This window comes from Aphelocoma coerulescens (genome assembly GCF_041296385.1).
Source record: "Aphelocoma coerulescens isolate FSJ_1873_10779 chromosome Z unlocalized genomic scaffold, UR_Acoe_1.0 ChrZ, whole genome shotgun sequence".
NCBI classification, from domain to species: Eukaryota; Metazoa; Chordata; class Aves; order Passeriformes; family Corvidae; genus Aphelocoma; species Aphelocoma coerulescens.
The window spans coordinates 35,772,363-35,786,298 of NW_027184085.1; the positions used below are offsets into that span (position 1 = coordinate 35,772,363).

At 38.8% G+C, this 13,936-nt stretch overlaps 1 protein-coding gene across 1 annotated transcript in view; it reads right to left on the reverse strand.

Moving 5' to 3' along the window:
• Nucleotides 1-7,691: 7,691 nt before the first annotated feature.
• LOC138103741 (uncharacterized) overlaps nt 7,692-13,936 on the reverse strand; it is a 35,612-nt gene continuing 29,367 nt past the window's right edge. Inside the window, exon 6 of the mRNA XM_069002280.1 lies at nt 7,692-12,235. Within this exon, the coding sequence (XP_068858381.1) occupies nt 11,984-12,235 (252 nt within the window). The 3' untranslated portion in view covers nt 7,692-11,983. The remainder of the gene's footprint in view (nt 12,236-13,936) is intronic.

Genomic DNA, 13,936 nt, shown 5'->3' on the forward strand with positions numbered 1-13,936 from the left:
CACTAAAATTAATTGAGACCTGGATATAAGAGATGCATGACGGTCCAAAATTACCAAATTTACAGGAGGTAGGAGGGACTGGTAGCTCTTACTTCCACCCCCACTATGAAGGCAGTATGTTGTGGGATGAAGGCAGACAGAATTACCATGTGGAGTTTAACTGGTGGGTCCTTCTCACCTCCTTTCTCCTCAGATGGCAGCCAGAATAACTTCTTCATCAAAACCCACTACGATCATCATTTTCTCTCCTTCTCCATGGTTTCACTGGAACAGTGACTGTCTCTCTCTTTTCATTTACATAGCATTGCTTTATTAAAAATAGATGAAAAAAGCATGTGAAATGTCTTTCTTCAGGTCAGAAGATAATTTTATTTAGATCTCAACAAACAAAATATATAAAAGGGAAGAAAATGGCATTTTCACTGAAGAACAGTACATTGTTATTTCCCTATTTCCAACACCCTGTATACTCTTTGGCAATAACTAATAAAAAATAAAAAAGATGTAGCTGACATGAAATTTATGTCTTTATAAGAATATGTTTATACTCCATGCAACTTCTGGCTTTGCTTATTAGCCATTTAACTAGCCATACTCCAGACCTTGATGAGATATTGTAGTGATGTATTCCACAAATTAATTATACACCAAAGGTCTTTCTGAAATTTGGTTGCTTTCTGTTCTCTCCCACTCTCATGGTATTTGAAAACATAAATCTGAGCTGATGATTTACTTTCTCTAAATTGTTCTGTGTGCCTCTGACTTCATCATCCATGAATTAAAAAATCTCATTCTGCTTTTATACATACATACATATATATATATATATATCTATATATATCAGGTCTCTCCCTGGTTTCATTTTGTTCTTTGGCCTCTTCTATTTTAAATTAATTTCTCTCACAAGAAAATATGTTAGGCCAAATTTGCAGACTCTGAAAATGCTGTGGAATCAGTTTCTGTTATTGCAAGAAGTTTTGAAATTATTATAATTTATGAGTTTTCCTTCTTTATAAAAATTGTACCAACAAATTACTTATATAACCTTCTTGTTAGTAAAACTTCTATACTTCTAAACTTCCATAAAATTCTTAACATGGAATGTAGTAAAAAGCATCAGATTTTGAGAAATAAAAATTAAAACCATCCAAAATGTCATTTTTTTCTCTATCTCAAATTAATTTTCACTTTTCAATAAGCCCTAATTTTTAAATACTTCTATCTTTTTCTGCATAGTTATTAGACTTCTAAATGGCTCTGAATTCTAAATTATTTATTTTGGGTTGGTGCCAATGTGTTTGTTTTAACACCTATTGTCTAATTTTAGTATATCTCACCCTTTTCTCTTAAGTCTAGTTTCTGTTCGGTTTGATATGAAGTAAAATGACACTTCAAGCCGGAGGTTCTGAATTAGAAAGAAATTTAATTATTTCATACTTAACATACAGGTTTTCTTGCACTTCTTAGAGAGTGAAGAATTACAGCTCTTATAACTGGACCTGTGTGCATCCTACAGCTGTCTTTAAACAGCCACAGTAGGGCACCAGTAACTTCAGTATCTTTCTACTTTTGTTTCCCTTGTTGATGTGGGGGTACATGTAATACATACACAGAATATATAGTGGGGGAGGTATATATATACATATTACCAGCTTGATAGTTGGAGACTTGAGAAAAGCAGTTCCAAAAGATTTTTTGGCTAGCCTGAAAGAAATTAAACAGAAGGAAGATTGCTTAGAATGGACTGGAGAAATTAAAGCTGCCTTCCTAGAATGAGAGCATAGAAGAATACCCAAACCTACTCTAAACCCTCACTAGCCATGGTCTGGAATTCCTTCTCCTCATGCCCTTGATACATGAGGTGATCCTTATGAAGATCCTATTTGGACAAGATCTACTTTCTGGGTCTTGGCAATACCCAGAGAGCTGTGTACAGCTGGGGCCACCCAGATAGGTGTCCAAGGAAATTACGCAGCTGTGGCTGTGGCAGAGGTGGACAGAAGAAGCTGTAGGTTATTTATTCCCCTCAATAGATGGTGAAATAGTGGTTTGCCTCTCTTGGCGACCAGGGTTGCTCAGGAGTGACCATGGCTCCAGTATTTTTGCTGTTTGCAGCATTCCTTAACACTGCCTGCTCCAGGGCCTGGCACAGGATAGGAAGAGGTCAAGCTGCCAGAAACCTGTCCCTGCTAAGAGTAAGGACTTGTGTCTGTACCGCCTATTGTGCTCCTCATCTCTCTGCTGCTTAAACAGTGTGCAAGAAGATATTTCTGAGTATTGGGATGTAAGTATTTCAGCAGTTTAAAACCTATCCAATACAATAAAACTGACTAATTGATAGTGGTCACTTTGCACTACTGATCCTGGAAACATCTGCCTTCTTGTGTCCGCTACCTTGCTGTCTCTGAAGAGGAGTTCCCTAGCCAAATGGACATTTCCATGCTTAAAATGATGGAATTCAGTCTGATCCATGTCCACCTTGAATCATTATTCCAAATGGCAGTATGCCATTTTTCTTACTACTGATTTCTATTATTGATTGCCATTCTTGATTCAGTCAAGAAATATGCTTTAGTCCTGGGTGTCCTTTCAAGTCAGATTTGCATCTAAATATAACCTTAAGTGAGGAATTTATTGCCTTTTAAATATGCTAGCTTTAGTATTTCTGTTTAGCATCAAATTGAACTGTTTCCAGCAGTTGCTGCTAAATTTTCCAGGCTTCAGAAGCAGCTAAACATCCTACTCTAGTTTAGATGGAAAGGTAAGCCATTGCTCGATTTAATTTTTTTTTCTGTACAGCAGAGAGCCTTCAAGTTATTTCATTAAGGCTGTGTTTCACAGCTATGATGTTGCCTCTTCCCTGCAGGGCCCAAGATCTTTGATCAGAGATCCAGCCTGAGAAATAGAGGCTGGAGGCTGAGTCCAAGGGAGGCATGATAACTCGTGTTCTTGGTCCCTTTTCCTTAGGAAGTTTTGTGTAGCTAGCTAGCCTTTTCCTTGTCCTCTGTTGCAGAAATATCCCTTTTTTACACACACACAGTCCCAACACTTCAATACAGACTTGCTGCTGCTCTGCCTTCTTCACTGGCCACATTCTGGCTGTCTTGGCAAGAACAGTAACACAAGAGTAGCAGAAGAGACAGCATTTCAGGAGTCATTCTGACAGGGTGACAATGACCAAAAGTGAAGTGCTGCAGGTTCACCGCAGCAGGAGCAATGGCTGGGAACACCAACGGCAGCCTGTAAATAGGGAAGGGCATGCCCCAAGCACCCTTGTGTGTTGCTTGACACTTGGTGCCTGCTTGGAAAAAAAAGTTGCCTGCTTTAACTCTGCTGAGGCCTACAAAAGATGTGTGTTCTTGCCCATATCATGCCCATAATCATGAAAAATTGAACACAAACTCTTGTATGCTGTCTAAGCATATAATTTCAGATATTACATGGGATGCTGGGAAGGCACAGCTGACCTTGTAACCCTCATATCTCTCAAATACCCAATTGGAGCACACGTAAAGTCTGAATATGGAGTCATGTATGGCACTTTTTAAATTGCTAAAGTGAAGCACTTTCAATTCCTGGCAAAGACACTTCTGCTGCTGACATTAGAAAACCAGTAATATGTCTATACTGTAACCACTTAATTATACTCATAAGCATAATCATATAATGTGTCACTACTCTGTAAAAAAGTTCTGCCTGTGAAACTTGTACAGAGACACCCAGAGAAACATGAACAGTATTGCCTTCTCGCAAACGTAACTTTCAGAAGCGACTGAAAAAACTCAGCTTCCTTCCTGTGAGAAGGAAGTATCAAAACTGGTTTTGTTGTGAACTGAGAAGCAGAAGAAAAAGTATCTTTCTAGAACAGAGTATTACCTAAGAAAGATCAAGAATCAATGTAAAAATACATTTTAATTTCCATCAGTGTGAAACCTTGTCTCTTTCATCGCTCCAGTGGAATAGTGTATGTTTTCTAATGGGAAAAAGACTGATTTGGCACAATTTGTTTCTGTCATTTGAAATTTAACTTGATTTTGTAATGAGCTGAGAAGTTAAAAGTTTGCTTTTCTATCTCCATTTGCACTCAGACATTCCATAAATAAACAAAACTCCCTTCTTAGTTTTGCAGAAACCAATCCAATAAATCATACATGGTAAGCTGGTTGAATACCATTAAAACATTATTTTTTTAAGGTATCCATCCCACCTCCAGTGTCACCTAGAAGAAAAGCAGATTGTGGTGGGGAGTCTTGTGAGGAAAAATTACCTTCATTATCCATACACAAAATTGCATCCTCTTTGACTTTTATGAAGGGTCAGCTGAGATCTGATACCATCCAGTCCAGACAAGGAATGCAGACAATTAAACAATTCTTCATCCTCTTAACAGCTTTAAAAAATAATAATACCTGTGCTAGCACCTGATTTATTTATGTTTGTTCACAGCTTCAGGAGCTGATAAGGCTAGACATATGTGGGTGTAAAGCTCACTGTAATGGGCTGAGGAAACCTGTTAGATACCCCATTACGATTACTTAAGTAGTATTCCATTAGAGGGGAAGAACTGATAGGAAAGGAGATTAACTAATTCTTCTGTTAGTATCACCCCTGGCATTCCTTCTGTCTTCCAGCAAAGAATATTCCCCATTAGTGGGCTCTCCTTGAAAGAGTGGTCAAGGGGTCACATTGATCAAAATAAACTGAATTACCTATGACATAATGTATGTATTCACAGCAAGATATGCATAAATGGAAGGAAAATAATTAGTAATTCCAAGCATCATGGTGATGATGAGACACCTGCAGGATAATCATCCAAATCAAATATTTGTCTCAGCTTCTTCAGATGATCTATCTCTTCCTGCAGCCGCTGAATGTCAGCGGTGCAGAGCGTGTGCTGAAAGGCAAGGCTGCCAGCTTGACAAAGGCAGGAATCCTCCTCCCACATGCAGCAGCAAAGCCCTCTTTCCCTCTCAGTATCATGCTTTGCCCTCAGTAGCAGTCTAAATGTTGAAGGGAATCAACAGCATTGCATTGCATGGAAAAAGAGAATCTAATTTACTCAAGGCTTGGCCACAAAACTTCCACACTAAGCCACTTATACACATAATAAGTTTGTAGAAAATATTTTTCTTCATCTATACAGTACTTTATGTAAAGGATATTGGCTTTCTGAGGCTCTTAGGGCATATCAAGATGTGGTATTTTGTCTCAGATAGAAAACTTCTTCTCTTTGGAAGAACTGCTTAGTATTTTTAAAATCTTATTCAAGGAAAGACTAGCTTGAAGGCTGGCCAAATACAGAACAATGTGCTTATTTTCCTCAGGTAGCTGGGAAAATAATTAAGCTGGAATTTTTCCCCCTAATTCACTGAAATGGCATATTCATTTGACTGGGAATTTCAACTGTGTCTAGGACAAAATTTCAAAAATTAGGGGAAATGCTAGATGGTCTTGAAACCAGACATTTGAAGAGTGTTTCCAGGTGCGGCCTCAGTGCTGCCTTTTTCACCAGAATCATTGAGATTTGCATACAAAATGCAATTTATTCTTTTTCTACAAAAAAAAGTCGAGTTGGCACTATTTTGTGTTGACAAGTGTTGCCACACTGGAGGAAACATTTACATTCAATTGTGGATGCTTTCAAAATCCATTTGGGGTTCACAGGAATGCCTGCCGTCAGATGCTGCCAAGTAAAGTTGCTGAATAATACCTAAATCTGTTTCCTTTCTGCTTCTACTGCTTTGGCTAATTTCTATGGTTGTGATGTCCACTCTTCACTTTCCCAGCAGAGGTTTTGTGTGGCTCTCTGGGGTCACAGAAATTATTACCTGGAGTGGATGTAGGTTTAAGAGATATTTATACATCCTAGCGTGTGTGCCTGCTTTTTTTACCTTCCTGAGAAGAAACATATTCTTCAGTCACATCATACAGGTGGGCTAGAGCTTTCAAAACCTGTTAGATTCCTGGGTAATCACATAGGGCTCAGGTGACCATGAAATCGAGTAGTAAGTAATTGAAGTTTTATCAATGAAAAGTGTTTCACCTGGAATTTCCAAGTCCAACTTATTTTTGAAGATTTGAAACTTCATGGCTGTGTGTAACTCCACCGTAGGCAGCAATAACAAAACATTCTGGGTTTACCCTTTTATGAGGTTAGAAACTCATGTGGATAAAATTTAAGTACTCTGAAATACTGACAGTAAATACATTTGTTGTCTTGTCAGTCTACCTCCCTGTACTTATTTGCTTCTCCTGTGATTTAGCTGAGGACCATCGGGAAAATTTAAACGTAACAAACAGGTACCCTCTCCCTTCCTCCCTCCATCCTGTATTTTGAAACTTGAATATCACACAAGTATATACATATGCATATAATTGTGCATACTTTGGTGATAATTGAGGTTCAGAGAGAGGTGGATAATCCATGTAACTTCTTGGAAACTACGGCTGTTTTGCCTTACCCTTGTCTCCAAAACTTCTGAGATTTCAATTGTTCAGATTGTGGCTTACCTATTCTTTTAATAACTGCGGTTAACATGTTTTCGGAAATAGCAAATATTATATGACCATACTACAAAATTGTTTGTGACTTCCCTCTGAGAAAATGTGTTTAAACAGCATCATTCAGCCAAGTTGTTCCAATTTCATGTACCTCTTTCACAGTGAAGTGAAAATAAAAGGACGGCCAGAAGGAAGCCATGTTCATGCTCGTATTTAGCTTACTTAGAAGTCTGTTTTCCCATTGATAACACATTGCTACCCTAGAGAATGGGACAGGGATGGTTTGTCAAAGATGTTCAAATTCCTCTTAAGGTAAGCATCTCACTCATATAACCTATATATGATATGGATTACACATGGCTCCTTTCTCCCCCTTGCCTGCCCAAACTGATGAAGTAGTGGCATGTATTTCTAAGATTCTGTTTCTTCTTCTTTAGCTATAAAGCTGGCAGAAAAATAAAATACGTGTGTTGGGGTTTTTTCCTTTGCCTATCATGAGTCTAGAGATAGATCAGAAGACATTATGAATATGAGCTAGAGTGAATGTGACAACAGCCTGTAGCCACATTTCCTAGAGCTGTTAAATCTTGTTAAATCTTGCTAGCTAAGCAGTCAGACATTTCCTGGTACTTAAGTGGAAGGACTCAGGTGTATTTAGTAGGAGTGACTGTGCTGAATTTTCTTGTTGATGTGGAGCTAATGGGTCACTGCTGATGGCATTATCACCGTCTGTGGCTTCTAAATATGCTATTAGGAGAATGTGTCAAACTGAATTTTGAGCTTTGAATAGAAAATCTCATTGCATAAGAAACACTTTAAATATTGTATCCCAACATAACTACACAACTTTAGCAGTAATTTCACTCAAATTGATTATTCAATAGAACAGTTAATACTTTGTCCCCTTTTTTGTGAAATGCTAGCATTTTTAGAGGAAACTCTTCTTCAGAGTTTGGGACCAATGGTTTCAGATTTGAGAGCACATTTTTCTTTGAGTCATAGTAAAATGCCTATCCCTCATCTTTTCTTCCCAGACACTGAACAGAAGAATTCAAATATGGCAATAAAGTAGATAATGAGAAAAAAAAATCTGTATATGTAGACAGGAACTAAGAGAATTATGAAAATTAATTTTACATGAGATCTGCAAATGAAATCTCATTGCTAATACTGATCAGTGTCTTCTTTGGAATTCTAATGTGTCTCATCCCCAAGTTTGAAAGTGTTTCCCTCATTTTGCTCATGTTCTTTCCATAAGAATCTGAAATGCTGCTTTCTTAAAAACAATCCAGAAAAATTTCAGCTATGACTTTTGACTCAGTTCTTAAGCTTAGTTATTGTTTAATCAGTGATTTCGCTAGAAAAGATAATACAGTTATCTGAATATATCCACCTTTATTTGCTGTTGGCTTGGAGGTTTTTTACTTCATTCTTTCTGTTCATGTCAAGAACTTTTCACTGGGAACCTGAGTGCCAGAAAGTCTGGGAATGGTTTACACTCCAAAATATTGCATGCTGTATTTTAGTAGTCCATAAAATGCTGATGCTGAAGAACTTTGCTGAAGGTGATAACATGATACATACACAAGGTGATAGATTTAAACTACATTTAAGGATGTAAAGAAAACCTAATCTAAAGATCCAGCAAGGTAGCATATTTATTGTTCTGTACAAAACAACAGCAACAACAAATCTTTGTAGTAATTGATTTTAATCCTTGAGTCTCCTGAGGCCAGGGTGAATTATTTATTCAAGTTCTATATATAGACATTTCTTATAGATATATAGACATGACCTTTGAACATGATGTGTGTACATTAGGTTATAATACTCTTCAAATTGAATTATCTTTATGATTTTTAACTTTTAGAATTCCTACCATATCTGGTATATTTTTAAAGCTTCCATTTTGCATTACATGACAACTAGTATATAAATTACAGGCCTCGAATATTTCTTTGACTATGTCATTTTACTTTATATATGAAATTATGTTTGTACGTAAGACAGGTGACAAAAAGTAGGTATTTTTTCTTAATTTCCTGTTTTGTTAATTTTCTGGCTGGCACATCTGGTCTTCTAAAGACTACAGTTTAGATAAGAATGGATTAGAAAAGAGAGTTTGGAAGCTAGATGAGATGAGCTTTTTACAGTTGTTACCAGATCCTGGCCTTTTTAGCTCTGTGAGAATCTGTGGCAATGTAATTCAGAAGGCAGGTAGCTGCCTTAATTTCATGTCCTGGGTTTCACTTGAAGTCAGGCACCTGAGTAATCTTTATTTTAGTTTTTGTCTGGTTCAGGTAGCCCATATCTTGGTAATCTATAGGAAAAAAAAAAACAGCTTAGAAATTAGTGCCTTGTTTTTACCAAGAGATTGACATTGAGTAAGCTCAAATTTTATACTCAACTATTCTTCAAAAGGCTAAAACGATTGCATTTTTGCACTTCTGTTATGTCATATAGAGAGAGTGAAAAAGATACAGTTTCTTTCAGGAAACAAGCTTTTCCTAACTCAGAATTTAAAGAATAAATAAATTTATAAGAGGTAAAGCAAGGTGCAATTTTAGTGATTTAACATTATTATTTGAAAACTCCAAAGGTGGAAGTAGTCTAAGTTAGTGCAGTACAAAGAACTGGACATATTTTTATGTTGAATTCAGCCACTTTCTTCCCTGATTGTATGTACCAGACCTCTGCATAACAGCTGGGGCATCTTAATGATCTGTTCATCCATTTGACTGAACTTTCCAAAACTAGCGAGGAGCCATTACCCCATACTTCTCTCTGTGTAATCTTCAAAATTTGAAAAGCCTGTAAAAGAGGAACATCTTTTTACTGACAGTCCTTTGCTGGCAGCTTTATACCATAAAGCAGTAATGTTCACCCTTCTTCCCTCTCCAATGTCATATTGAATGTTTTTCCTGAGCATTCTTATTTGGCAGTGTTCAGCCTGGTTTTTTAAGAGTCAGATACAATGGCACTGTTCTGATAGTTGCTGGTAAATAAAAAAAATACCAAAAATATTCACATTTCTTTGAACAAAAGATATTTGCTTCTCTGGTGCACTGCTCTAGCAAAAAAAAAAAAACACAGAGAGATCTTTAATCAATGGGGTTCAAAACTTTTGAACCCCGTATCTTCAGGAAAAGCACTTGAAACAAGATGCGTGGCCTGTAGCTGTAGCTCTGTAAAGGCTCTCTGGGAATGCTATTAAGCCTTGTGTAGAACAAATACTCTGTGAGTTCTTCAGAAAGCACTCAGTGTGGCAGGAAGGGAGGAACTGCCACTGCCTGTGGCAGGCAGGAAGGGAGTGTATGAAGAGCCTGCAATGATACACTCTTCTTTAGAAGTGTCTGCCTTGAATCTCAGAATCGTGTCTGTGCAGAGCTATGTGAATCTTAGAAAACTGAAGTGGTGAACAAACTTAGTATCTCCCTAATCACCTACTGTCTCTAATGCTTCCTGAGCATAGTTCAAGGACTGTGCAAGACAGATAAACCAAGAATCGGTAGCCTCCAAGACGGAATAGACAGAACTAGAGACATCTTGTGAAAACAGTAGTTGAAAATACCTGGAAATAAGAAAACCCTAAAGATGAAGACACTTAGCATTTTTCCTCTGCAGATTTGGATCCTTTTCTTAGGCTAGAATATGAATGGAAATTAATATAGTGATCTTTCCCAAGGGTTTTATTCACAGCTGAGTAGGACTGTCTATATTGACCTCAGTGGCAACCTACCTTAGATTCCTAGTCTCATTTGGACTATTTCATGTTTCAAAACCTGTGATATAATTTGCTATATTTGAAAATTACTGCATTATAGCCATCCATGAATAGAATTATAGGGAGAAAGGGAGTTCAGCTTCTGAAAACATGAGCAGCATTAGAGTAATGTTTATACAGCACAAGAGAAATTAAACATTGCTTTTACAATAATTCCTGTCTACCTTGTTCCTCTGAGTATCATATAAAGACTGTTTTTGTGTCATAAGTCTTTTAATGAACATGAATTATAAAATCACTTTAGATTTACTCTCTTGGAAATTTTGCATCATTGATTTAGAGAATCAAAGGCATCAAGGAGATGGAGACATAAAGTACAAAGATTATATAAAATATATAGAAACAAATCTATAGCCACAAACACAGAACTGGCTGTTCTACTGTTATGTTTCCCTCCCAACCTCATACAAACAAAGTGCTGAGCTCTCTCAGTTTTGTGCAAAAGTGAACTTTCTTATGTTGCATGTCAATCCCAAGGATTCCCAAATGCCAAAATGGTCTGTAGCAGACTTCATTCCTGCGATCTTCTTTTCACTTTTATGCTAATGGTGCAGCATTTGCTCTGTATAACACAGGTATATGTGTTTTTTCCTCTCAAATTGCAAGGTCTTCCTTTTCTTCCAACTTCCATATTGAGCTTTCTAAGGTTCTTGTGCTATTTTGCTCTTGTGCTCTGGGTCAATATTTTCCTCTTTTCTGTGTAACAGGTCTTCCCACATCAGCACTACAAAGTTTACCTTCAACTAAAAAAAGTAGTACTAAGTCATAAGCTGTAGTCTCACAAGAACTTAGATTTTCATTTAGAGCAAAATAAAATAAAAACTTCTGGGGGTGCAGTGAAGCATTTTTCTTTCTTTTTCTTGAATCCTTGTGCTCAAAATGCAAAGTCTTTATTTTTTCTCATTGACTGATCACAGAGAAATGTGTAGGTAGAGGTGAAAAGGGGAGGAAGAAGAGAAAAGAGTTTGCTTTAGAAAAGATCTTTGAATTTGAAGTACCTCAGAATCAGAATGAGAGGCATCCAGCCTGGGCAGAGAGAGCAGCAATAAGCCAAGCTTGATGCCTGTCCCTGCTTATCCTTTCCTGACCTGTTTTTACCCCAAGAAAGGTTAAGCTGCATGTAAAGCAGAAAGAGGGTTTGAAGGGTCTATCCAATAAATCCGTTCCCTTCTGCAGTGCTGAGAGTGGAGGCAGACAGGTACCATTGGCCTGAACCAGCTTTAAATCAGTAACTGGTTTTTGGTTGTTTGTTTTTTTTTCTTTATTTTCTTTTCACAATGATTAGTATTAATAAGAATGACAGTAAAAATGCTTCTGCTCTAAAGTGGCTTTGGTAGTTGATTTGTACTCAGTCGTCTCTTAGTTTCATAGATACTTAAGAGGCTTAAAGCCTTTCAAAAGCAATGTTTAAGGACTTGATCTATTCACTTTCTTTCCACAGTTCCCTTCTTTCTCGCCCTCAAAAGATGTTTTGAAAACAAAGCTCTCCATATAGTCTTGTTTCTCTCTCTCTGTGGCACCTTCTTTACATTTTCCTGTGTTTCTGACTCACTCATCTCTACCAGTTGCATCCCAAATGACTGCAGCTCTGTGATTTCAAAACTTGGATGTGGTCTAAATTTCCCAGTGGAAATCCAGAGTGATGAACTATCTTCATCCCATTTTCAGAGCTTCTCTTCATGACTGTTGCAAGCCTTACAGCTTCTTGCAGACTTTTGTTAAGAGGCTGAAGGTCTTGTGACAGTACGATAATGTTGCTTGAATAATGCTGTCCTGGCTCGTACTCACGAGCTCTGGCATGTCCTCAGTCAGAAGAAATGCAGAGTTACTTCTGTGATGTCCTACAGGACCGGCTTCGGTAGCAGGAAAAGGCGCTGGCTGGGTGCACGTGCTGGTTCCTCCACAGAGGAGGCACTTCAGGGGCCCGATGGTCTGGCTCATGTTAATCTGGAGGCAAAGGAAAAGAGAGGGGCTTCTGGTCTGGCTTCCAACAGGTTTATTGTCAGAAGTTCAGCAACCAGAATAATAATAATAATGGCGCCGAGTGGCTCTCGCCCTCAGTTTTATAGGGGGTTTGAAAACTGTGGGGAAAGGGAAGGCAACCAATGAGATACAAGCCAGGGGGAGGATACAATTCAACAAGAACCAATGGGAGAAACCAGGAGGCGGGAGTTACAAGGAGCCCATGAACAAGCGAGTAACAGAGAGCTTTCCCAAACAGGGGGAGGCAGTTTGAACCTGGGTGCCGCCCAGGGGGACGTAGCTTAGGTCTCTGTGCCACCCATCGACCCACCTTCATAGTCACTGTCCTGGGTGGGGAAATCCACCCAAGGGAGAGCCCTGAATTGATTGACATTCGCCTGCCCCAGCCCAGCAGTGGGCTGGGTCACCGCAACAACTCCTCCGTTTTTATTATATTGAAATGAGGGAGAGGACTTAAGGGATTTTAAAACTAAGCACTTAAAAATGGGAAGAGCAAGTAAAATTAACAACACCATAAACAAAACCCATACAATGTCTTTGATAATGGAAGGAATCCAGCTGCGAAAAAGAACTGGAGGTGGAAAAGAAGTTTGAAAACCAGTCGCTGCCCTCAGCACACAGGTTGTCTACTTGGGCGCGAATTTCATTAATTTCAGCATGGATGGACTTCCTCTTTGACAAAAGGTCTATACAATAAAGTCTTTCAAATTCATTGCAGAGGTGGCCATGGGCGAGGAGAAGGAAATTGATAGCAGCTTGATTTTGTAATGTCACCTGCTTTGTTTTTTCTTCCTCAGCTAAAAGTCGGCTGAGGGTGCAGGACATGGCTTGGGTGTTTTTCCCTAGCCAGCAAAAAATTTGCTCAAGTTCTCCACGGGCTTTAGCTGCTGCCACCCAAGGCAAGAAAATTGACAAGGCAACTCTTTTAGAATGAGGCCAATTAGTAACCAAATCCTCACAATCATCAGGGATTTTGTGAATAGAATGTTTTGATCTAGCCTGATTAGCCAAATTATGCCATTTGAGAATTTGAGCCCTGTCTGGGGTGAGGGTAATCGAATGCCTCAGAGTGCAGGGACCTCCTGTGAGAAATGATGGGATTCTGTTCCACGCCCAATCCCCACAGATTGAAAATAAGCCTTCTGGCAACTCCTTATTGTGACTGACGGAATTGGAAACTGAGAGGGCCATATTGTGACACCAGCCCTGAGATTTAGAGATTTTATCGAAAGGGCTGACTGGGAATTGGTGTCTTGGCTTACTATAGCATGAGTTAAAACAGTAGGCTGCCTCAGCGGACCCCTGAAGATGTAGTTCTTGGGGCTCCCGTATGGCTATAGGAAGTTTCCACATCTACTGGTCCCAGTGGTGAGGCTGGAGGATGTGGTGTCGTGGGTGTAGGCAACAAACTCTTGGGCGTGCAAGGCAATGCCAATAAGGCAGGTCGACACTGGGTCCTTTGCCCTGCCCATGTCCAAGAATATCCCAGTTTGGTTGAGGGCTTGGGCCAGTGTTACCCACACGTTGTTTTGTGGCGATGGTATGATCCATGCCTTGCCTCATTGGTGGTGGCACAGGAGGAGCTGCAGCAGCAGGTGGGACAGCAGCAGGTAGGAGGTCATCACGCAGTCAAGGGTGGTAACTTTAGGAAAATTATAATACAAA